Raw genomic sequence first — 24,137 nt, 5'->3', positions numbered from 1 at the left:
CGGTGTCCAGTCCAGGCACGGCGTCCAGTCCTGCTCCAAGGCCGTAGCCTTCCTCTGCGCCGGTGTCCAGTCCAGACACGGCGTCCAGTCCCGCTCCAAGGCTGGAGCCTTCCTCTGCGCCGGTGTCCAGTCCAGGCACGGCATCCAGTCCCGCTCCAAGGCCGTAGCCTTCCTCTGCGCCGGTGTCCAGTCCAGACACGGCGTCCAGTCCCGCTCCAAGGCCAGAGCCTTCCTCTGCGTCGGTGCCCAGTCCAGGCATGGCGTCCAACCCAGCTCCATGGCCGGAGCTCTCCTCTGTGCCGGTGCCCAGTCCGGGCGCTGCGTCCAGCCCAACTCCATGGCCGGATCCGTGGTCTGGGCGGGGCCTACGACCTGCACCGGAGCCGCCACCGACACTAGTCACCCCCCTACCTTCCCCCATTGGCCAGAGTCCGCACCTTTGGGGGGGGGGGGGTACTGTCACGCCCTGACCATAGAGAGCCCTTGGTTCTCTATGGTGTTTAGGTCAGAGCATGACTAGGGGGGTGTTCTAGTCATTTTATTTCTATGTTGGTGAGTTGTATGGTTCCCAATTGGAGGCAGCTGGTAATCGTTGCCTCTAATTGGGGATCATATTTAGGAAGCCCTTTCTCCCACCTTCTTTGTGGGATATTGTTTCAGTTAGTGCCTATGTGCGCGCTGTACTTCATGTTCGTTGGATGTGTTGTTGTTTTTGTTTCACTGTGAATTAAAATTATGTGGAACTCAACTCACGCTGCGCCTTGGTCCACTCTGTACGACGATCGTGACAATATGGCTATAGGTGGGGATTGAATTACATAGGTCATTTTACTGAGAGACTAACGAGCGAGTTAAATTCCATTCAGAGAACAACGTGGTAAAATAACTGTTCCCTTTTTCGAGTGTGAGCAAGTACTACTGTCCAAAACTTTTATTAACTTACTTCAACCATCCTCCAACTTATATCCTTTTATTATCATTCATTTCCTTCATTTTGGACTTCACATTTGAACCTATCCAGAAGACAGAAAAGACAGTAATAGTGGAGAAGACAAGGAGTCTAAAGACAGAGAATTAGACTTTCAAAACAACCACAATCCCCTCAGGCTAGTATTCAATATTTCACCAAGGAATCAGACTGCTGGGTTTTCTCTTCCTCTTTTCTTGTTCTCCTCATCTCATCCACTCTCTCCCTGTCATTTTGTTGAACCATGTCCCCAGACAGTCTCTCTCTTAATTTCAATTCCATTTCAATTTAAGGGGCTTCATTGGGATGGGAAATATATGTTTAAATTGCCAAAGCAAGTGAAATAGATAATACACAAAAGTGAAATAAAAGCAAAAAAAATGTACAATAAACATTACACTCAGAAAAGGTCCAAAAGAATAAAGGCATTTCAAATGTCATATTATGTACAGTTAAAGTCGGAAGTTTACATACACCTTAGCCAAATACATTTAAACTCAGTTTTTCACAATTCCTGACATTTAATCCTAGTAAAAATGCCCTTTTTTAGGTCAGTTAGGATCACCACTTTATTTTAAGAATGTGAAATGTCAGAACAATAGTGGACAGAAAGACTTATTTCAGCTATTATTTCTTTCGTCGCATTACTAGTGGGTCAAAACTTTACATACACTCAATTAGTATTTTGTGGCATTGCATTTAAATTGTTTAACTTGGGTCAAATGTTTCGGGTAACCTTCCACAAGCTTCCCACAATAAGTTGGGTGAATTTTGGCCCATTCCTCCTGACAGAGCTGGTGTAACTGAGTCAGGTTTATAGACCTCCTTGCTCACACACACTTTTTTAGTTCTCCCCACAAATTTTCTATAGGATTGAGGTCAGGGCTTTGTGATGGCCACTCCAAAACCTTGACTTTGTTGTCCTTACGTCATTTTGCCACAACTTTGGAAGTATGCTTGGGGTCATTGTCTATTTGGAAGACGCATTTGTGACCAAGCTTTAACTTCCTGACTGATGTCTTGAGATGTTGCTTCAATATATCCACATTTTTCTTTCCTCATGATGCCATCTATTTTGTGAAGAGCACCAGTCCCTCCTGCAGCAAAGCATCCCCACAACATGATGCTGCCACCACCGTGCTTCACGGTTGGAATGGTGTTCTTCGGCTTGCAAGCCTCCCCCATTTTCCTACAAACATAACGATAGTAATTATGCCCAAACAGTTCAATTTTTGTTTCATCACACCAGAGGACATTTCTCCAAAAAGTACGATCTTTGTCCCCATGTGCAGTTGCAAACCGTAGTCTTTTTTATGGTGGTTTTGGAGCAGTGGCTTCTTCCTTGCTGAGCGGCCTTTCAGGTTATGTCGATATAAGACTCGTTTTACTGTTGATATAGATACTTTTGTACCTGTTTCCTCCAGCATCTTCACAAGGTCCTTCGCTGTTGTTCTGGGATTGATTTGCACTTTTCGCACCAAAGTACTTTCATCTCTAGGAGACAGAACGTGTCTCCTTCCTGAGCAGTATGACGGCTGCGTGGTCCCATGGTGTTTATACTTGCTTACTATTGTTTATACAGATGAACGTGGTACCTTCTGACATTTGGAAATTGCTCCCAAGGATGAACCAGACTTGTGGAGGTCTACAATTTTTTTTCTGAGGTCTTAGCTGATTTCTTTTGATTTTCCCATGATTTCAAGCAAAGAGGCACTGAGTTTGAAGGTAGGCCTTGAAATACATCCACAGGTACACCTCCAATTGACTCAAATTATGTCAATTAGCCTATCAGTAGCTTCTAAAACCATTACATCATTTTCTGGAATTTTCCAAGCTGTTTAAAGGCACAGTCAACTTAGTGTATGTAAACTTCTGACCCACTGGAATTGTGATACTGTGAATTATAAGTGAAATAATCTGTCTGTAAACAATTGTTGGAAAAAAAACAAGAAATTTGTGGAATGGTTGAAAAACAAGTTTTAATGACCTAAGTGTATGTTAATTTCTAATTTCAACTGTATATATACAGAGTTGTAATGATGTTAAAATAGTTAATGTACAAAAGGGAAAATAAAGAAACGTAAATATAGGTTGTATTTACAATGGGGTTTGTTCTTCACCAGTTGCCCTTTTCTTGTGGCAACAGGTCACACATCTTGTTGATGTGATTGCACACTGTGGTATATCACCCAATAGATATGGGAGATTATCAAAATGGGATTTGTTTTAGAATTCTTTATGGGTCTGTATAATCTGAGGGACATTTATGTCTATAATATGGTGATAAATAAAGCAGGAGGTAAACATTTTTTTTGTAATTTCTTTCCAATGTGTCAAGAAATTATATTTTATATATCTCATGATTTGGTTGGGTCTAACTGTGTTGCTGTCCTGGGGCTCTGTGGGGTCTGTTCGTGTTTGTGAAAACAGATCCCCAGGACCAGCTTGCTTAGGATTCTCTTCTCCGGGTTCATTTTTCTGTAGGTGACGGTTTTGTTATGGAAGGTTTGGGAACGCTTCCTTTTAAGTGATTAGTAGAATTTAAGGTCTCTTTTCTGGATTTTGATAATTAGTGGGTATCGGCCTAATTCTGCTCTGCTTGCATTATTTGGTGTTTTACGTTGTACAGAGAGGATACTTTTGCAGAATTCTGGATGCAGAGTTACAAATTGGGGATTGTCCCATTTAGTGAATTATTGGTTGGTGAGTGGACCCCAGACCTTACTTCCATAAAGGGAAATGGGTTCTATAACTGATTCAAGTATTTTTTGCCAGATCCTAATTGGTATGTCAAATTTTATGTTCCTTTTGATGGAATAGAAGGCCCTTCTTGCCTTGTCTCTCAGATCGTTCACAGCTTTGTGGAAGTTACCTGTGGCGCTGATGTTTAGGCCGAGCCTGTATAGTTTTTTGTGTGCTCTAGGGCAACGGTGTCTAGATGGAATTTGTATTCATGGTCCTGGCAACTGGACCTTTTTTGGAACACCATTATTTTTGTCTTACTGAGATTTACTGTCAGGGCCCAGGTCTGGCAGTATATGTGCTGAATATCTAGGTGCTGCTGTAGGCCCTCCTTGGTTGTGGACAGAAGCACCTGGTCATCAGCAAACAGTAGACATTTGACTGTTCTAGTGCCCTCGCCAATTCGTTGATATATATGTTGAAGCCAGTTGTAGCTCCATCTTGGGTGCAATGATCACATTTCCGCACTGACTGACTGTGTGGAGGCTCATTGATTTAAAGTTACGTTAGCCTACATTTTTTAAAATATTTTTCTTTCACATTTATTTAACCAGGTAGGCCAGTTGAAACAAGTTCTCATTTATAACTGCGACATGGCCAAGATAAAGCAAAGCAGTGCGACACAAACAACAACACAGAGTTACACATGGAATAAACAAACGTACTGTCAATAACACAATAGAAAGATCGATATACAGTGTGCAAATGAGGTAAGATTAGGGAGGTAAGGCAATAAATAGGCCGTAGTGGCGAAGTAATTACAATTTAGCAATTAAATACTGGGTTGATAGATTTCCAGAAGATGAATGTGCAAGTAGAGACTGGGGTGCAAAGGAGCATAAAATAAAAAATAACAATATGGGGATGAGGCAATTGGGTGGGATATTTACAGATGGTCTGTGTACAGGTGCAATGATCGTAAGCTGCTTGGAGAGCTGATGCTTAAAGTTAGTGAGGGAGATATAAGACTCCAGCTTCAGTGATTTTTGCAATTCGTTCCAGTCATTGGCAGCAGAGAACTGGAAGGAAAGGCGGCCAAAGGGGGAGTTGGATTTGGGGGTGAACAGTGAAATATACCTGCTGGAGCGCGTGCTATGGGCGGGTGCTGCTATGGTCGGTAGGATCGGTAGGATAGTCAGTTTTACGAGGGTATGTTTGGCAGCATGAGTGAAGGATGATTTGTCAAGAAATAATAAGCCGATTCTAGATTTAATTTTGGATTGGAGATGCTTAATGTGAGTCTGGATGGAGAGTTTACAGTCTAACCAGACACCTAGGTATTTGTAGTTGTCCACATATTCTAAGTCAGAACCGTCCAGAGTAGTGATGCTAGACAGGCGGGCGGGTGCGGGCAGCGATCGGTTGAGAATGCATTTAGTTTTACTTGCATTTAAGAGCAGTTGGAGGCCACGGAAGGAGTGTTGTATGGCATTGAAACTCGTCTGGAGGTTTGTAACACAGTGTCCAAAAAAGGGCAAGAAGTATACAGAATGTTGTTGTCTGCGTAGAGGTGAATCAGAGAATCACCAGCAGCAAGAGCGACATCATTGATGTAGACAGAGAAAAGAGTCGGCCTGAGAATTGAACCCTGTGGCACCCCCATAGAGACTGCCAGAGGTCCAGAAAACAGGCCCTCCAATTTGACACACTGAACTCTATCTGAGAAATAGTTGGTGAACCAGGTGAGGCAGTCATTTGAGAAACCCTGGCTGTTGAGTTGGCCAATAAGAATGCGATGATTGACAGAGTCGAAAGCCTTGGCCAGGTCGATGAAGACGGCTGCACAGTATTGTCTTTTATCGATGGCAGTTATGATATCGTTTAGGACCTTGAGCGTGGCTGAGGTGCACCCATGATCTGCTCGGAAACCAGATTGCATAGCGGAGAAGGTACGGTGGGATTCGAAGTGGTCGGTGATCTGTTTGTTAACTTTGCTTGATTGCATATATCCTGCTGTTATGTTCAGGACCTTGCCGCAAGGGCGGGGGGCATGATTGTGGACTACAGGAAAAGGAGGACCGAGCACGCCCCCATTCTCATCGACGGGGCTGTAGTGGAGCAGGTTGAGAGCTTCAAGTTCCTTGGTGTCCACATCAACAACAAACTAGAATGGTCCAAACACACCAAGACAGTCGTGAAGAGGGCACGACAAAGCCTATTCCCCCTCAGGAAACTAAAAAGATTTGGCATGGGTCCTGAGATCCTCAAAAGGTTCTACAGCTGCAACATTGAGAGCATCCTGACTGGTTGCATCACTGCCTGGTACGGCAATTGCTCGGCCTCTGACCGCAAGGCATTACAGAGGGTAGTGCGTACAGACCAGTACATCACTGGGGCTAAGCCGCCTGCCATCCAGGACCTCTACACCAGGCGGTGTCAGAGGAAGGCCCTAAAAATTGTCAAAGACCCCAGTCATAGACTGTTCTCTTTACTGAATATAGCCTGTCATTTGACTTTTGTTTTATTTCTTTACTTAGCTATTGCTCACCTAATACCTTTTTTGCACAATTGGTTAGAGCCTGTAAGTAAGCATTTCACTGTAAGGTCTACTACACCTGTTGTATTCGGCGCACGTAACAAATACACTTTGATTTGATTTGGGGTGGGCAGAAGGGGCATAGGCAATGGTCTCTCTCTCTCTTTATCTCGCTTTCTGTTTTTCTCTCTCCCACTCTCTCACCCACTCTCTCACCCACTCTCTCACTCCCTACCTCCTTCTTTCTCTCTGTTTCTCACTCTCTAACTCCATCTCTCGCTAACTCTCCCTACCTCCTCTCTCTCTCTCTTTCTCTTGCTTGCTCCCTCTCTCTGTCTCTCTCTTGCTCCCTCTCTCTTTTTCTTGCTCTCTCTGTCTCTCTTTCTCTTGCTCTCTCTCTCTGTCTCTCTCTCTCTCTTTCTGACTGACTCAGACTAGATGATAATGTACAGACATATAGTCTTAATAAGGGGGGGGGGGGGGGGGGGTAGGAGACAATGAGACGATGACACACAGTAAGATTTTTCTGTGTTGGTTTGTCTCTTCAGTAGTGGGGTTGACATTAACCAGCCCCTATCCCTGGACTCTGTCCCCGGCCTCAGGGCACCCCTGATGGAGCCAGGGTAGGGGCATGCTGAGACAGAGAGGGGTCAGAGGGGCCTGGTGGGGGGCCTGGTCGAGGCCTGGAGAGGGGCAGTGACGGGGCTAATGGTCTGTAGATCCACATAGCTGGAGGCTGTTCTGTGGTCAGGACAGATCCTATGTTGATATCTGTCTCCCCTAGCTGTGTGTGTGTGTGTGTGTGTGTGTGTGTGTGTGTGTGTGTGTGTGTGTGTGTGTGTGTGTGTGTGTGTGTGTGTGTGTGTGTGTGTGTGTGTGTGTGTGTGTGTGTGTGTGCGTGCATTCCATTGTCCTGCTGTCTGTTGTGAGTGAGAAAGCAGAAAGCAGCGGGCTGTGTAGATATATCAGGAGGTATATGGAAAACTATACAGGGTTCATTTTATTTTCTAATTAATGTCTATTTTTAGAAGCATGTGATGAAGGGTACAGAGTTCACAGTAGAAGGTGAAATAATTTTCAACAGCAAGACTGGGCCTCTCTGTTCAACAGTTTGTTATCTAACCTTTTCTTCCCCTGCAGGATTTTCAAAAAGCCCACCACACCTGGGAATTACGGCTTCCAAACTCCTCCACGCCACTGCATACCGATCCTACTCCTTTTATCCCTGTCTCAGCACCTCATCAGTCCCACCATGACCCGACCCAACGCCCGACAGGTCCCTAATGGCCCCCACCCCCCACACACCCACCCCACCTCCTCACACTCTGCCTCACCCCCTCTCCCCTGACAGAAGACAGAGCGCTATCTCGCCGTCGCGCCAGAAGAGCCGGGGCCTTCAAAAAACATCTCCCAGTGGAGGGGAGCACAATGAGATTGTGAACAGACGTACAACACCTTGAGAGAGAGAGAGAGAGAGAGAGAGACAGAGAGAGGGAAGCAGAGACGGAGAAAGAGAAAAAGAGGGAGAAAGACCACCACCCTCCTCTTTTCTCCTTGTCCGTCACCTCCTGCCATGCTGTCTCCTGACGCAAAATACGGCACTTCTAAGAGGAGAAATGGAGTGACGACACCTATGACAGACTAAAAGGTTTTCGATAAGGGAGAGGAAGTAGAGAGAGAAGAAGAAAGGCCCTGAACGTGTGTTTTGTTCTGTGGGGATATCTGTTGGGATCAGGCTGTTACTACCTTCAATAGCTGGTGATGAGAGAACGAAAACCTTGAAGGTAAACGTGTATCAGAGTAACTGTTCTTACAAGGTAAAATTATTACATCTTCGTAAATGCTGATCCATAGTTTTGTTGTATTTCTACTAATTCAAAAACAGTTGGTTGTGTTTGCTCTTGGTAGACTAAAGCGGGGTAACTCTGACCAAAAAAAAAAAACACTTTAAACCCCAGCGAATACCTCTAATCAACCTTCAGTTAACGTGGAGGCCACTGTTCACAGTCATCATTTCTTTTATTTCTCCAGCATTGATGAGCGGGGGTTTGAGAGCTAGCTATTGTGTTGAGTCCTTTGGTCCGTGTGTGAAAACTGGAGCACTCCAACATAAAAGTTAACACTCTCTAATCCTCTCTGACTTTGTGGAATAAATTACTTTGAAACTCACTATTGGTTAATAAGGCATGCCCCGAGAATATAAAAGCATGTCAGTCTCTCTCTCCTCTCTCTCTCTATTTATCTCTCTCTCTCTTGCTCCTCTTTCTCTCTCTCTCTGTCTGTCTGTCTCCCTGCCTCTTTCTCACTGTCGCTCTGCCTCTCCCCCTTGCTCTCTCTTTCTTGCGCTTTCTCTCTCTTTTTTCTCTCTGTTTCTCACTCTTGCTCACTCTTTCCCTTTCTAAGTCTTCTGTCTTGTTTTGGGAATTGTAAGTAATTTATTTTTGTTCTTAAATTATCTTTCATTATACTCTAATGGTTTTCTCATTTGAAAACTCGTGTGCATAACCACACGTGGATAATAAAACTTTTGGAATATGAAAGAGATGAACATGAGTGAGCAAGGTCAAATATAATGGGTTCCAATTAGGAAGAAAGGAGATATGATTATACCGCATTTGTTCTCTTCAAAGTTTCCTTCTAAATCTAAACAGCAGAGCAGATAGTTCTGCCCTCATTAAGCTGAAATAAAGGCTTGTCAAAAGTCCGATTGAAACTCATTTCATTTATATTTGTTCTTCTAAATGTAGATTTCCAATTGTGACTTAAAAAGAAAATGAATATGAATCCAATAAATATTGTCTCACTATTTTGTGCATGTTATGTTTTTGATGTGGAGTACGAGCCAAAGATTAAGATACATTTGAATACCTCTTGTTTATCAGGTTTGAACACCTCTGGTGAAAAACATCAATGAATATTCAAATATGTGAGATTAGAACGGATTACACGTAATTATGTCTCTCGTTTAGACTGTGCTATTGGTTAATCACCATCTGTAGGGACTTTTCCACCTTGTTTATGTCTCGTTTCTGCCAATTCAGAAAGATTAAACACGCACCGTATGATTTAAGACATCCATTCCCTCTTTAGTACTTATCCTGTGTGAAATGAATAGATTATAAAAGAATGTCAACTTTTGAGATGAGGTTTAAGAGAGGAAACACAACAGACCGACAGATGACTGAAAGCAGCGTGTGGCCACAGCCTGTTAGTTAAAATGCACTACAAACGTCTAGGAACAACAATGGCTCAGCCGCAAACAATGTTCCCTCAACAACAACAAAACGTCAGAGACAATTTCAGGTCTGCTGAGCGCAAACTTGAATGTTGTGAAAATTCTGTGCAACTTCCAGGGTGCGTTTACTGTGAACACTGAGACTGTGCCCGCTTTAATTTACAGTTTTAGACAGTGGTCAACTAGGCTACTGTGGCTATTTGATCATAATGTAGGCCTACCAGAGTGGCCTACCATCAAAAACAATGGAGAAAATGGATCACATAACGTTTTAACATGGAAATAGCTGTTCTCTCATTCAGCCTACAGTAGCAGCCAATGTGTGGTGTTCAATGTAATGTAGGCCGACATTCTGAGACTTCACATGAACTTGTTAATCCACTTGTCCTTCAGACAAGGAAAATGTTGTTGTGTTGTTTGATGCAAGAAACCCCTTTACAAAATAAAATGCACCATTATTCCCATTATTACAGAAAATCTGACAAATTATGCTACCCTCTGCCTATTGGCTACTTAGCTTATTCAAGCCTGTCTCAAAATACAACACTGTCCCTTTAAGACAAAAAAAAAAGCTCTTTACCTGACTCACTTTCCAAAGATGTCTAGAAATGCAGACATTTTGTGCTCTTGTTGGAAGCAATCACTCCTGCATTGCTGACTACAAATTATCTATAACTGGACTAATCAAAATTTCCACAGTAAAGGGCAACGTTGCTAGTGTTAATTAACTAAGGGGGGGAAATCTAGAAAGTTGAGTGAAGTTCAATCTCGTGCTTCTCTTCGCGCTGTGAAGTGGTAAGCCACACAGGCTCACAGAACAGGACTGCCGAGTGCTGAAGAGCATAGCGTGTAAAAATCGCCTGTCCTCGGTTGCAACACTCACTATCCACTTCCAAACTGCTGCTGGAAGGAATGTCAGCACAATGACTGTTTGTCCGGAGTTTAATGAAATGGGTTTCCGTGGTCGAGCAGCCGCACACAAGCCTAAGATCACCATGCGCAACGCCAAGTGTCGGCTTGTGTGGTGTAAAACTCGCCGCCATTGGACTCTGGAGCAGTGGAAACGCGTTCCCTGAAGTGATGAATGATGCTTCACCATCTGGCAGTGAGACTGGGTTTGACGGATGCCAGGAGAACGCTCCTTGCTTCAATGCATAGTGCCAACTAAGGCCCCTTAGTTCCAGTGAAGGGAAATCTTAATGCTACAGCATACAATGACATTCTAGATGATTAGCGCTTCCAACTTTGTAGCAACAGTTTGGGGAAGGCCTTTTCCTGTTTCAGCATGTCAATGCCCCCTTGCACAAAGCGAGGTCCATACAGAAATGGTTTGTTGAGATCGGTGTGGAAGAACTTGACTGGCCTGCACAAAGCCCTGACCTCAAACCCATCGAACACCTTTGGGATGAATTGGAACGTCGACTGCAAGCCAGGCCTTATCGCCCAACATCAGTGCCCAACCTCACAAATCCTCCTGTGGCTGAATGGAAGCAATTCCCCGCAGCAATGTTCCAACATCTAGTGGAAAGCCTTCCCAGGAGAGTGGAGGCTGTTATAGCAGCTAAGGGGTACCTACTCCATATTAATGCCCATGATTTTGGAATGAGATGTTTGACGAGCAGGTGTCCACATACTTTTGGCCATGTGTATGTTATCATTGTATTGCTTATGTAGGCATTTATCACAACCCCTGCTAAACATAGTAAACACATATTTTCTATGATTTCTCTGCAGCGGTTGTCAAAGCGTTGAACTCCACTGAAATCCAATGAACATTGTGTCCAACTGAAAAGTGTGATTTTCCAGAACTGCAGCCTGTACTCTGGGGCGGCAGGTAGCCTAGTGGTTAGAGCGTTGGACTTGTAACGATCGAATCGCCGAGCTGACAAGGTAAAAAATCTGTCGTTCCGCCCCTGAACAAGGCAGTTAACCCACTGTTCCTAGGCCGTCATTGAAAATAAGACTTTGTTCTTAACTTAATTGCCTAGTTAAATAAAGGTAAAATAAAACATTTAAATAATAAAACTGCATCTGGAGTTGCATCCTTCCTCCATTCAGACGCTGTGAAAATGATAACATGTCCTCACCGTGCATCAGTCACTAGAACGAACACATCACCAGCGGGGTGCATGTAAAATCAAGAGAAATGGAGAATGTGAAAACAACTTTAACACAGGTGACACTTTACAGAGTAAAATATGAATTGAAGTTATCTAACAACACTGACACACAACGAATGTACATCGGGACTACTGTAGATGTTATCATATCCGCCATTTCCTCCGCTGTGATTGGACGTTGTGCATGTATTTCTATACCCAAGTCATAGAAAATCAACCACATGAGACAGACCGTACATTTCTCATTTTTCGGTTTATTGTTGGCATTATGGTGTGTTTGTGTGTAAGACTGTGTGTATGTGTGTATATTAGATTTTACACTGCATGTGTACAACACCTTTCATTATTTGGCCACTTTTTGTTTTGTTCTTTTTAATTGACCCTTTTTTGGTTACAATAACACAGAATTACCATGGAATTCAATCTAAATTATTACCACTTTTTTATTTATAGACATGAATTTCAATTTTCAATATCCAAAGGTGAAAAATTAAATAATCAAACTGGATGAAAACTTGGTTTCACATGAAAGATAAGGCTATTCTGTTTTCATGGTAAGAACGCCACCAACCTGTAAGATCCTCCCAAGCCTTCTACAGCACTTTAAGCAGCGTATGGACCTCTGTCTACACACAATAAAAAACCGACCGAATAGATAGCATACCTTCAGAAAAAGTATATATTGATAGATTTATATAGATTTATATTCATTTTGAAGCTTTTTAATAGAGTACAGTTAACACTTCTCACACATTATATAAACTACTGAACAGCTTAGAATTCAAAGGCAAAGCCCGTCACTGTCCAGACTCACTATGTTGTGAAAAAAGCAAAAGCAGAAGAAAAAAAATCACAATCTTTCCTTATAAAGTTGAAGTACTGTAGATCTGAGGAGAAGACACCTGACCACACAAACTGAATAGAAAAACAGTCAAGTCTAAAACAGTGGTATTGCATTTAAAATGCACAAAGATCTCCTGTACAACTGGCTTCTGCTGTGAGTATAAACATCTAAAGGGCTCAGTGACGTCGTTGTTCCGTTTCCTGTTTTTTTTGTTTGTTCTTTTTTCTGGTTTTTTTTCTCTTCTTCTTAAAAGATGTACATTAGTGCTGTAAACAGGCACACGCAGATCAGAGAGGAGAGATCCTCGTCCTCCTCCATCTCCTCCCTCGTCCTCCTCCTCCTCCTCCTCTGTCCTTGTTCTCCTCCTCCCTCGTTCCACTCCTCCTCCTCCCTCGTTCTCCTCCTCCTCCCTCGTTCGTTCTCCTCCCCCTCTATTAGTTCTGTTTTCAACTCTGTCTCAGTCCTGCTGAGAGCGGTGGGGTCCTCGTGTAGAGCCGTCTGTCTGTCCGTCTCCTAACCGTGTCCCTCTGTCCGTCCCCACCACTTCCAACCCCTCCAGAGTCCCATAGATAGTAATATCCAAGGCCGGCAGTGTTCCAATAGAATTCCGGAGGGAAAGTTGTCCACAGAGTTCCGTGTTCCGTAGGAGGAATGTCAGTCAGACGTGGTACAGCTAAGGAAATGGAACTTGATGCTCTATTTAGTTTTTGTCGTTTTGACTGATTGTGCAAAGTCATGCGGTCTCTGGTATGTCCACGCGAAAGGAGCTAGCAAACCCTTTTCCTCGCTGCAAGCAGAGAACACATGCTGATTAGGGGTCAAGTTTGTCTGCTGAGAGAGAATGGATTACAGACAGTGCATCTACAGCTACCTTCATTTATTTACTCAGTGTTGTAAGACAGTCAAGGAAACAAGGTTAGGAAGATTAGGAAGTCCTTTCATTCGTTCTCTTGTAGAATCATTTCAATCCGCTCAGTGAAATCACTCATGGATAATGCGTGGGAATATGGGTCTGCGTCTCTGAATATATTGCACGCCCAATTTATTTAGGATAGCAACAATGAGTCTTAACTCAAAAATGGGCCACGGCCGACATAGGAACAAATGGAGCTACCCCTCCCCCCCGCACCCCTTTCCCCCTCCCCATGACAGCTCAACAATCCCCCAGCTAGCAGCGGCTCTATGTCATCTCTGTTTGATTAGGGTAATGACCGACCCGGTATCCGCCACAGGGCCCCGCCTGGGCCGCCGTCTCTGGCTACAAGGGGCTCTGTGTCCGGATTACTTTATCAGATTAGGGAAAGACACAGCCTCTTAGTATCATGAGACTATCCCCCCTATTCCCACCTGTTATCCCCTTACCAGACCCCCTAACAGACATCCCCTAAACAAGGAATGCCTTGTGGTGATTAACTCCACGACCATGTTTAGTCGACGAGACAGAGAGGAGGAGGGGGGGGGGGGGTTTAGACAGAGAGGAAGGTACCATCTTTATCTTTATGGAGTCTCTACCTCATCTGTATTCATCAGAGGTAGTGCTTTGATACAAATATAAATGCTGGTATGACTGTCAAATGTTTTCCCTTTTGCCACATGCCGCGGCTGTGTAAAGCGGTGGTAGGTGAGACAGCGCGACTCCAGCAGTTTGAACATTTTGAGTGTGTTGTGTCGGGAGATAAAAGAAACGGGGAACACTTAAGGCGGCGCTTGACAAAATTATAATTAAGCATTATCACCAAATTGCAGTGATGAGTATGCTTCTCTTTCTGCCCTTTCAAAAGGGAGTTTCGAGACAGAAATTCCTTATGGAAATATGCCTCTTCTTCCATCTGCTTTCCTCAATTATCTAAAACGGTTTTAATCCTAGGAGCTAGAGCAATACCATCAGATGAATACGAACGAGAGGGTAATCTCTTAGCCTCTATTCTTTTAAACAGATTAAAAACACTCCTTTTTTTTCATTCCCTTTCTGAGCGAGGGAAGCAGCTTGTACGCGAACACATCCATCTCCCCATAATGAGACAGAGCTATACATCATGTCAACGTCTCAGCGATGTCAAAGCTCTCTTATGGATTCCAAACTGTACTCTAATTGATCATGGCACATTACATTCAAAAGGCACATAGATGGGGCTGCTGGTGGTGGAAGGAGGGAGTGAATTGATATAGAAGACTGTGACGGAGGATAAGATCGTCACAGATAGAGAGAGTGATAATGAAGATGTGTGAAAGGAAGAGAGAGAGTTAGTTCAAGTCTGACAAGGGGGGGTGAATTAGACGGGTCAGCGGACATGAAAGAATTTCATGGCACTTCGAGCCAATGGGGGAACAAGGTAATTGGATTTTTTTGGTTTTTGTATTGTTCAAGTCAATCGTCAGATCAGGGTCGGTTGGTTGAGAGAGTAGAGCGGGTTAGCTACAGAGCTGCCGTGCAAATCGGATACTCACTCACATAGGCAGGTTTGTAAGGCGCTCGCGTGCTAGACAGAAGCGCCTCAAACTCTCTCCTCTCTAGCGTGGCTTGGTTGGCGTGGGTGGCATGGTGGTGGCTGAGGTGGAGGTGGTTTTTGTGGTGGTTTTGGTAGTGGTTTTGGTAGAGGTGGCTGAGGGGCGTCTCTTTGCCAAAAGTGGAGAATGACTTATCGCCCGTTTGCTCTTGGCTTTCAAATACCTCAGTGTCGGGCACGGAGTCCATGCCTGGCACGTGCAGGTTGCTGCGGTAGTCTGCCGCCTGGCGCCCGTCGGAGGGCATGAAGGAGGGCATCCAGCAGCGGTCGGAGTGGCCCAGAGCCTTGCACTCCTCTGTGCAGTTAGAGAAGAGATCAGCGCCTGGGAAGTGAGGGAGGAGAGAAGAAGAGGGGGGAAGGAGGGAGAGAGGAGAGCTAGTGGTCATAAAGGGCACACTTCGTTCATGTTCAAACAAGGTAAAAAAGAAGCAGGAGAAACAAGCGCACACGCACACACACAAACACGAGCTGCTGTGTGTGCGCGCGCATGCAGACTCAGATCTCTTATTCCTCGTCACATGGTTCTCTTTCACCATATGAGATCAAAGCCAGCCCCCATCTAATGAAACAACAGTGTACGTGGTGAGAGATAAACTCTCAGCCTCGCTGCACAGCAAAAACACCCTAGGAAGCCCAGCATGCACAGGGAAAGGTCAGAAGGTCTTTCTACCCGCGTCTTTCTACCGATACACTAGAGAGATTCAAGCAAAAACAGCCCTTTGTGAAAACCAACCAAGACTTCTAAAATACACAGTGAAGTTGCACATGCAATACACCATACTACACTCTCAGAGCTTATTGTGACCAAGGTATTGGTTCATGGAAACCACGGGCTCAAAATCACTGGATTACCTCGGTTATTCACATCCTTTCAAACTGGCCATGCAATTACATCAAATGAATGATTGCAAGATCAACAACTGTTGAAATAAACCAGAGTCCATCAGCATTCTGTCAAAAAGGAAGTTCATTCTGAGGTCATTCCTCATGAATGTGCAAGTGAGCCCGTGAATAACAAATCAAATCAATGTATGATTCAATTCGGATAGATACTAATATTTTGGGATTAAGCAAAAATAGGGTTTTTCCAAACGTAATCTGTATCAGTCGTAGTCCATGGTTCAGCCTACGTGTTTAAGTCAAACATACTGTAAGTCCTTTGTTGTGTGTGTCTGAGTAAAACCCAAACTGCTCCCCAACAGTATCCTCAGATAATCCTATGACATAGACTGATTAGGCTTCAGACTGCTGTGTGTGTGTGTGTGTGTGTGTGTGTGTGTGTGTGTTTCCACGGGTCAGCATAGGGAGAATTTGCTGTTACAAAGCGGATTAATTTCGCTCGGCGTCGCTAACCTCTTGGGAAAAATACCGAGGCTCCTAACGAGAGAGTTTGTTATTAAATATTAACAAACATCCATAAATACACCATCACGTTGAGTGTCAGCACAGAACGTTAAGTTTGTCCTATGGCATTATGTATCTACTAATAGAAACTCCATACGCAATAGATCAATGAGTGGTTTCGGTAACACTTCATTTGGATAGTCCATCTGTAGATGCTCTACAGACTATCAGTAACATTTCAACTAACTATCTACTAACCCTAACCCTTATTCTAACCCTAACCCTAATCCTAACCTTAGCCAGAAGTTGCTTATCAACAGATAGTTTGTTGATAGTATAACCACCTGTAGAGAATCTACAGATGGACTATCCAGACTCTCCAAATAGTGTGGCTGTATTTTCTACCATATATTTACCCCTCATTTCAACAAGTGGTACCTTCACTTCTTTAGATATTCACCAAAGCAATGTGACAATAACCTATGACCCTGGATACTGAACATATTTCCATCTCCAACATTCACACGACGAGGCTTTTGAATATGAATCTCTTTTGCATTTTAAATAGGGCCCGTGCCCTGGCATTTAGAGTCTGGAGAAGTGATAAGGCACACACACACGCACACACACACACTCCGAGGGAAACGTCTCCGCTACAAAGCCAGATCAAGACTTTTTGATATTTCTTGACATTTTAGGAAATGAGATGTTCCCTGGGGCACATTAGGTGTATCTTCAGAAGAAAAAAACGACAAAAGGAAAAACACCACTGTGAATTGACCTGTCCTCATAAAGCTGAAGGTTTATTAAAAGATGTGAATGAATATCCACATTAATTCTGGGCCGTGGTACTTTAACGATTTTACCGATCAAACATGAGAAAAGAATTACAGCCCCAGTCGAAGGCTATATAGTACATCAGTCTGACTTTAATATGCACTGAAAGCACTGTGTCAACACGTCTCTCCCTTATTCAGAGAGAGAGAGAGAGAGAGAGAGAGAGAGAGAGAGAGAGAGAGAGAGAGAGAGAAATGAAAATTGTTCAAGGGAGAGAGAGACTGTCTGTAAATGCGCTGACCCCCTACTTTATTGTGTACGTCTCCATCTTCTGATTCTGCATGGCTTTCGAGCAGGGCAAACAGCAGTCTTGATAATAACCTTCATTTGGTAATTGGTATGCAGAGGTCTGAAAATGAATTACTGATCAGCGAGCTGTTACCACAGCGATAACGTGAACCGCAGGCCTAAGGAGGGATTCGCCACGGCAACTGGGGGAATGGGGAGGGGGACAGATGGAGAGGGGGATAGTGAGGTGGGAAGGAATGCCAATTCCAAAGTTCCAAAACAGTATGGTGACAATGTATCCATAATAACAGTCTATATAAGATAGGCTATGTCATCTCTGATACCAGAATAGTTCTCCACTTAGTCCATCCAATATCAACAAACCTTTATTCAACTGAATGATCACCATTTTCAATCACAATCACAGTGCTATAGTTACCCTATGGTTCACCCTGTCCTCATTAAATTTGGGAATGTTTCACGGAAAATAAAACATGCAATTAAGAAAAACCGTGAGGTTTCGACATGTCAGCAAACTCAATTATCACTTATCAAATAAGCGCAGTGATTTCCAAGTGTTGTGCAAGCAGACGATGCTAAGCCGCGCTATCAATTATCCTAATCAAACAAAGACTAAATGCACAGCAATTAATCTCTTTAAAGACATTAAGCTCTCCGATAATTCCATAACAAAGCAACAGTAGCCTATTGCCATACAAGGATACTCAAAGTCAAAAGCAAAGACAGCAAAGTCCACTCAATACCACACCATGGAGTCAACACTTAGCATTAGGAGCTTGGTCAAGCCCTACATGAAGTAAAGAAGGGTTCTCTGAATAAGGAAGTATAGCTCCTGTAGTCTCTGTATTGAAGAAGCTAATACTAGCCTGTAGCATCTAATATGGCTAAAACGTATGTAGACATCATCCACCTAAATAAATGCCTTTTGGTTGAACATCAAAGGTGTTCAATCTGAGAAGTGACTTTATAAAGAAGTCCAAGCTAACCAGATACAACTTTAAAAGAAAAGTAGGCTAAATAAAACAGGATGCTTCCTTAAAAACGGCTGTGTATATCCACAGGCTTACAATAGTGGCATTATTATTTCTTGACATGGCTCATTTCGCATGATGTGGGTTCACCCTCCGAGCTGACTATGTTGCTATCCAAAAAACCATGGGCATTGACACACGCACACACGCGCACGCGCGCGCGGCTGGACCAAAGCAATCGCACGGATTAATGAAAAGATAACGGAATTCATAGCTGAGAAGACCAATTGTAAAAACCCGGTATGGGATCCTTTAGGTAGAGCAGATACAAGCTGACGGGCAATCAGGAATGCGGTCAGTGCGGTGGTAGGGGCCTAGGGCGGGCGTCAGCACCCAGCGCAGTCAATTAATGAATCGTTTGTTTGTCTGCGCCCGCAACCGATTTGGTCCCGTTCCCACACCACACCGCCCAAAGACAAGCCAACCGGTCCTCGTTATGAATTCCGTCACGTTTCCGCCATGTGGTCCCTAGCAGCGGGACCACCCTCATTAACGACCTTGCATTTTTACTAACAACAGGCTTAAATTCAGCAGAACGTCATTGTCTCAAAACATTAACGAGATTGAGCTACAGCCAGGAGAGCGAATTCACATTCACAGGACGACTAAAATATGCGAATAACAGCCCACTGTTATAGTTGTCTAAACCAAAAGAGTTAGAAAAACACTATAGGCAATATTTTATAAGTCCTAGGCGCATTTTCAATATTTGAGATGGCGAGAATGAGTATGACACGACTAGTCAGGAACTCCGAAAGCAGCCGATATTCGTGCGGCGCACAGTGAGTCGCTTACAGTGGTGATAGCAGAGAAACCGCAGCCACGGGAGCTGGATGACGAGAGAACAACAAGCCGCACAATCAGCCAAGAACTGAAAAGGGGACGGTGGTGGATGAACTTACCGGTAGAGTGACCTCGATTGGTGGCGTCATGGTCACTGTCGCCCTGTTCGCTGTCACCGTGACCACTGTCTTTAGAGCTAACGAGATCCGCTTCTTGGAAAGCCGAACTGGGCACAGAATAGGGGAAGAATAAAGAACATTGAAGACTGAAGTGTATTGCAGATAGTGGTAGGCCTCATTTATTTTCAAACGTATGTAAAAAAAAAATAATACAAATAAAAAGTTGGCAAAAAAATGAAGCAATGTCAATATCACAGTCTTCATTATCATCATAATCATCATTAATTCATTATCCTGCACTTCATTATCATCATCATTGATGGTGAGTGTATTCACAGGTGGGCAGCGCCAGAAAGACAACCATTCCTAGGTGTTGAGTCTTGCTGGCATGCTTGTGGTTTGTAGAGTCCCTCCCCTCTGGCATTGAATGGCCACAACACTCTCAATCACATCACCCGCAGGCCACCAGGTGTGCGTGCTCCTTACCTGTTCACACGCCGAGGTCTGTCCACCAGGTAACTGAGTTCGGCTCGCTGATGTTTGGTCTGAAAGAGATAAGCGGGACATTCCTGTGTTTGCGACGTGGTGGTATTTGATCATCAAAACAGGATGTTCATGAGAACACAAAATAACAACAATTACATCTGGTAAAGGGAAAGGGGGATACCTAGTCAATTGTACAACTGAATGCATTCAACTGAAATGCGTCTTCCGCATTTAACCCAACCCCTCTAAATCAAAGAGGAATATATATATTGGCCTATATTTTGAGAGGTGCCGTTTTAGGCCTCCTAACCGAGAGCATAGATAGATATACCTACTGCCAGGGAGAAAATGAAGTGGTGCACCTATTCAGGCTAGCGCAACTATAGACTGATCTTTGTTTCAGTGCGACTCAGCACGATCGTGACTGGTGTGCGTAATGTGTGTGTTCTCACAGGGGACATGGTCATTGCGCAGACAACAGTAACACACACACACACACACACACACACACACACACGCACACCAGCCTTCAAGGCGCCCATATATTAGCCTCATTTATGCTTATCTTATTCCAAATCCAGCCTACTTCAAAAACACTTCTGAGCAAAACATAAACATGCAATCATGACTATTGCAATGATAATCCATCTCCCGCAGGACTGCCGACCGCAACATGTCAGCAACTAGCAATCATGTTCGGTTGAATTGCCGTTCCGGAAATTAATGGCAGGATATGCAGGATTATGTGTCATGGAAAATAACAAACATATTTGAAGAGGACTCTGTTTAAACAATGGGGTGATGCAACATACAGGAAGTTATCGTCAATTTTAGGGATGCTTATGCGTGATGCATCTTATTTTGCGTGATGCATCTTATTTTTTATTACATTTTTATCTACATACTAATTGCAGCAGTGAGAATGTTTTGAAACAAGCATGTTTGCGGTTATCTCAACCTATATGCATTAAACTGATAGCAATTACACGCTGTGGGTTTTTGGGGTTCGAAGGTATGAGAGGACTCTTACCTCGCTTGATAAAATGCTGCCGTTTGATATGATGTCAGGCTGCTGGTCAGTGTACCCTGTCACTATGGCCCCGCACGGGTTGTGTTCCGTGTCTGTGCTCCTAGATGGGCTACACGGCTTTAGGAACATGAGGTCGGTTTTGGCAGACTCCGGTGTCAGACATACCTGGTAGCAATAGTTCTGGTTTTGGTGGTGAGAGCCGAAGCTCCCGGACTCTTCCACGGGCACTTGGGCTGTACCGGCCCCGGTGACGTTGGCGCTCTGCACCAGCATGATATCAGACTTGCTGAGCTTTTTCTTGCGGGCTCGCGCATGCCTGCTGCAGCATGTGGCGCACCCAAGGCAACAATCACTGGTGAGGCACGTGTAGATATTTAGCTTTTTGTCCTTCTGGCAGCGCACGGCCAGCACGATCATAGCCAGGAGGAAGATGAAGGAGACAGAGCCCAGGGCGATGATGAGGATGAGGGTAAGGTCCAGAGTGGTCTCCTTGGACTTGGCGGTGCCCCTCTCCCGGTGGTCCTCCACCACGCTGTCCACCAGCACCACGAACACACTGGCGGTGGAGGAGAGGGGTGGCTGGCCGTGGTCCCTCACCTCTATCAACAGGTCATACATCTGGTTCGGGTCCCGCTTGGTTGAGACGCGCCGGGCAGTGCGCAGCTCTCCTGTCCTCCAGTCCATACGGAACATGCCGTTCTCGTTCCCCCTCTGGATGCTGTAGGAGAGCCGTGCGTTCTCGCCGTCATCTGCGTCCATGGCGACGATACGGGTCACCAGGTAGCCAGGCTCGGCGGAGCGGGGCAGCGGCTCTCTCGCAGTGCCATTTTTACCCAGAGGAGCAATGACTGAGGGAGGGTTGTCATTCTGGTCTACGATGATCACTTTGACCGTGGCGTTCGAGGAGAGCTCGGGGCTACCTGCATCTTTCGCCTGAACCATGAAAGTGAAGTCTTTAAGCTGCTCGTAATCGAATGATCTGAGTGCGTAAAGGTAGCCCGTTTCCTCGTTGATTGACACATATGTTTTCACAGACATACCCTGAATATCACAATCCATTATGGAGTAACTAATTAGAGCGTTCTGTCCAACGTCTGGGTCCAAAGCTGTCACAGCGTGGATATAAGCACCTGGCACATTATTTTCAGTCACATAAACATCATATATGGGCTGCGTAAACGTTGGCGCATTGTCATTTTCATCCGACACTTGCACTTTGATTGATTTACTGGTTGCGAGGGAAGGGGTCCCTGTATCCTTGGCAACTACAGTCACTGAATAAGAGTCAGCATTCTCCCTATTTAGGGGTCCATCTGTTACAATGGTGAAATAGTTCCTAAAGGAGGGTTTGAGTTTGAACGGGACATCACCGAGGATTTCAACATGAATCTTTCCGTTTTCCTCAGCATCTTTGTCCGTCACGCTCAGCAGGGCTATAACGGTACCTGGGGCTGCCCTCTCGCTCACCGACTCAGTCACGGTGCTAAAGGTGATATCAGGAGCATTATCATTTACGTCTGTCACTTTCACCAGAACTTTACAGTGTGCAGCCACGGCATTGGGTCCAAGATCTTTCGCCTGAACGAATATTTGATATAAGCTGCTCTCCTCAAAATCCACCTCGCCGCACACCTCGATTCGTCCAGTGCGCGCATCTATGGCGAACAGATCCTTGACGCGGCTGGATATGTGGTTGCTGAATGAATACACTATCTCCCCGTTCTGCCCCTCGTCCAAGTCGGTGGCGTTCAGTTGGATAACGAGGGTCCCCACCGGTGCGTTTTCCTGAAGGCTCACCGAATACACCGGCTGGTCAAACACGGGCACGTTGTCGTTAGAATCCAGCACTTTGACCACCAGCAGAGCAGTGCCTGTCCGTGGAGGCTGCCCCCCGTCCACCGCAGTTAGCACGTACCTGTGGGCCGCCTGCTGCTCCCTGTCCAGCGGCTTCTCCAGCACCAGCTCTGCGAATTTGTTCCCGTCGGTCTGCGTCTGCACATCCAGGTAGAAGTAGTTATTGGTGGTGATGTCGTATGTGCGCAGCGCGTTGGAGCCCACGTCCGGATCGAATGCACTCTCAAGAGGGAACCGGGTACCAGGGGTAGCGCTCTCTGAAATCTCCACCGTGATGTCGGTCTCGGGGAAGCTGGGCGGATTGTCATTGATATCCACGACCTCTATCTCCACGCGGAACAGCTCGAGTGGGTTCTCCAGAAACACTTCAAGGTGTAATAGGCAGCTGGCACTCTGCTTGCAGATCTGCTCCCGGTCAATTCTTTCGTTGACGAACAGAATCCCGTTCTCCATGTTCACTTCCAGGTACGGCGTCCGCGAGCTAGGCACCACCTGGAAGCGCCGCGAGGCGATTTTGGTCATGTCCAGTCCAAGGTCCTCGGCGATATTCCCTACGAACGTGCCGTGATCCGCCTCCTCCGGCACAGAGTAGCGTATCTGCGAGACCACTCCATTCGTAATACACAGAAGAAGGAATAGCACAATCATCGCCAAAGAACAAGTGTACTTTGGAAAAAATCTTATCCGTTTTTATTTAACGCGTCAATTCCCATTACCATTAGTCCAAGGAAAGTCCCCAAAATGTATAAGGCTTTGGGAGAAAAAAAATTGTCTTTTAGTAGTCCCGTCAACCGTGGACCATCTTGTTTGTGATGGTTAATGCAGGTCTGATTACACCCTAAAGCCTGTCTTCACTGCCAAATCAACAAGCTCTGGGCTACTTCAGATGCGTCCGTTTATGGCAGCAGTGCACATTCCAATGATGCGGAGTGCTATTTAAGTGATGAGGAGATTACTCTAAATGCATATATCAATTTTAAAACATCATAATCCGTACCATGCACGTAATCGATGCATTTTGTCATGAGCTTTTTCTAATTATGCCTATTCTCAAACAGCCACTGTTGTCTGACTTTCTCTCTCTCTCTCTCTCTCTCTCTCTCTCTCTCTCCGTTGATATCTGCTCCCTATAGCGCACACACTGCTGCGGTCTCCTCTCCGACAACTGAATGCTGTTCACTCAACTATTCGCTTTTTCCGCAGCGCACCTACTCTACCAGCCAACGGGATCTTCGGGCACCAGCAGAGCTCACTCCTCATTCGACGTTTGGGACGTCTGTTAACAGTGGACAGCGCTCTCTGTGATGTGACGCTCCCCGCCTAGTTGCTGGATCGAGCTGAATACCTAACGAGGAAGATACATTTGAAAGAGGGGAGGAGGGTTGGGGTTTTATTGTTTTAAACAAAACCCACAACACACCATTTCTTTTTTTTCTTTTTTTAGGAATACGGAACACAATAGTTAATTAGATGATTGTCATTGATTGATGTGTAGACTATTTGTTTGAGGATA

The 24,137-nt window shown here is 44.8% G+C and overlaps 1 protein-coding gene across 4 annotated transcripts; it reads right to left on the bottom strand.

The window, feature by feature from the left end:
* Positions 1-11,774: 11,774 nt before the first annotated feature.
* On the bottom strand, positions 11,775-23,866 carry LOC115205212 (protocadherin-10). 4 transcript variants are annotated; one of them, XM_029770953.1, is made up of 5 exons: positions 20,936-23,866; positions 19,741-19,799; positions 19,255-19,361; positions 14,837-15,213; positions 11,775-13,171 (listed from the first exon to the last, which is right to left on the bottom strand). In XM_029770953.1, the coding sequence occupies exons 1-5, from the start codon at positions 23,270-23,272 to the stop codon at positions 13,118-13,120; spliced, it is 2,934 nt and encodes a 977-aa protein (XP_029626813.1). In that variant the 5' UTR covers positions 23,273-23,866; the 3' UTR covers positions 11,775-13,117. The 4 variants fall into 4 exon arrangements, with proteins under 4 accessions (XP_029626813.1, XP_029626811.1, XP_029626810.1 ...); XM_029770951.1 differs by having other exon boundaries at positions 14,833-15,213; positions 20,771-23,865; XM_029770950.1 differs by having other exon boundaries at positions 20,771-23,865.
* Between the last annotated feature and the right edge of the window lie 271 nt (positions 23,867-24,137).

Source organism: Salmo trutta, chromosome 13 (genome assembly GCF_901001165.1).
Source record: "Salmo trutta chromosome 13, fSalTru1.1, whole genome shotgun sequence".
Lineage (NCBI taxonomy): Eukaryota > Metazoa > Chordata > Actinopteri > Salmoniformes > Salmonidae > Salmo > Salmo trutta.
The sequence above is the reverse complement of the archived record's forward strand: the minus strand, read 5'-3'. Positions and strand labels throughout refer to the sequence as shown.

Coding starts and splice junctions, on each gene's coding strand:
- LOC115205212 (XM_029770950.1), bottom strand. CDS start 23,272: ATGATTGTGCTATTCCTTCTTCTGTGTATTACGAATGGAGTGGTCTCG. Junction 19,362..19,740: donor AGACCTCGGCGTGTGAACAG/GTAAGGAGCACG, acceptor TTCTGTGCCCAG/TTCGGCTTTCCAAGAAGCGG. Junction 13,172..14,836: donor CGCCTTACAAACCTGCCTAT/GTGAGTGAGTAT, acceptor CTCTGCTTGCAG/CGAGGAAAAGGGTTTGCTAG.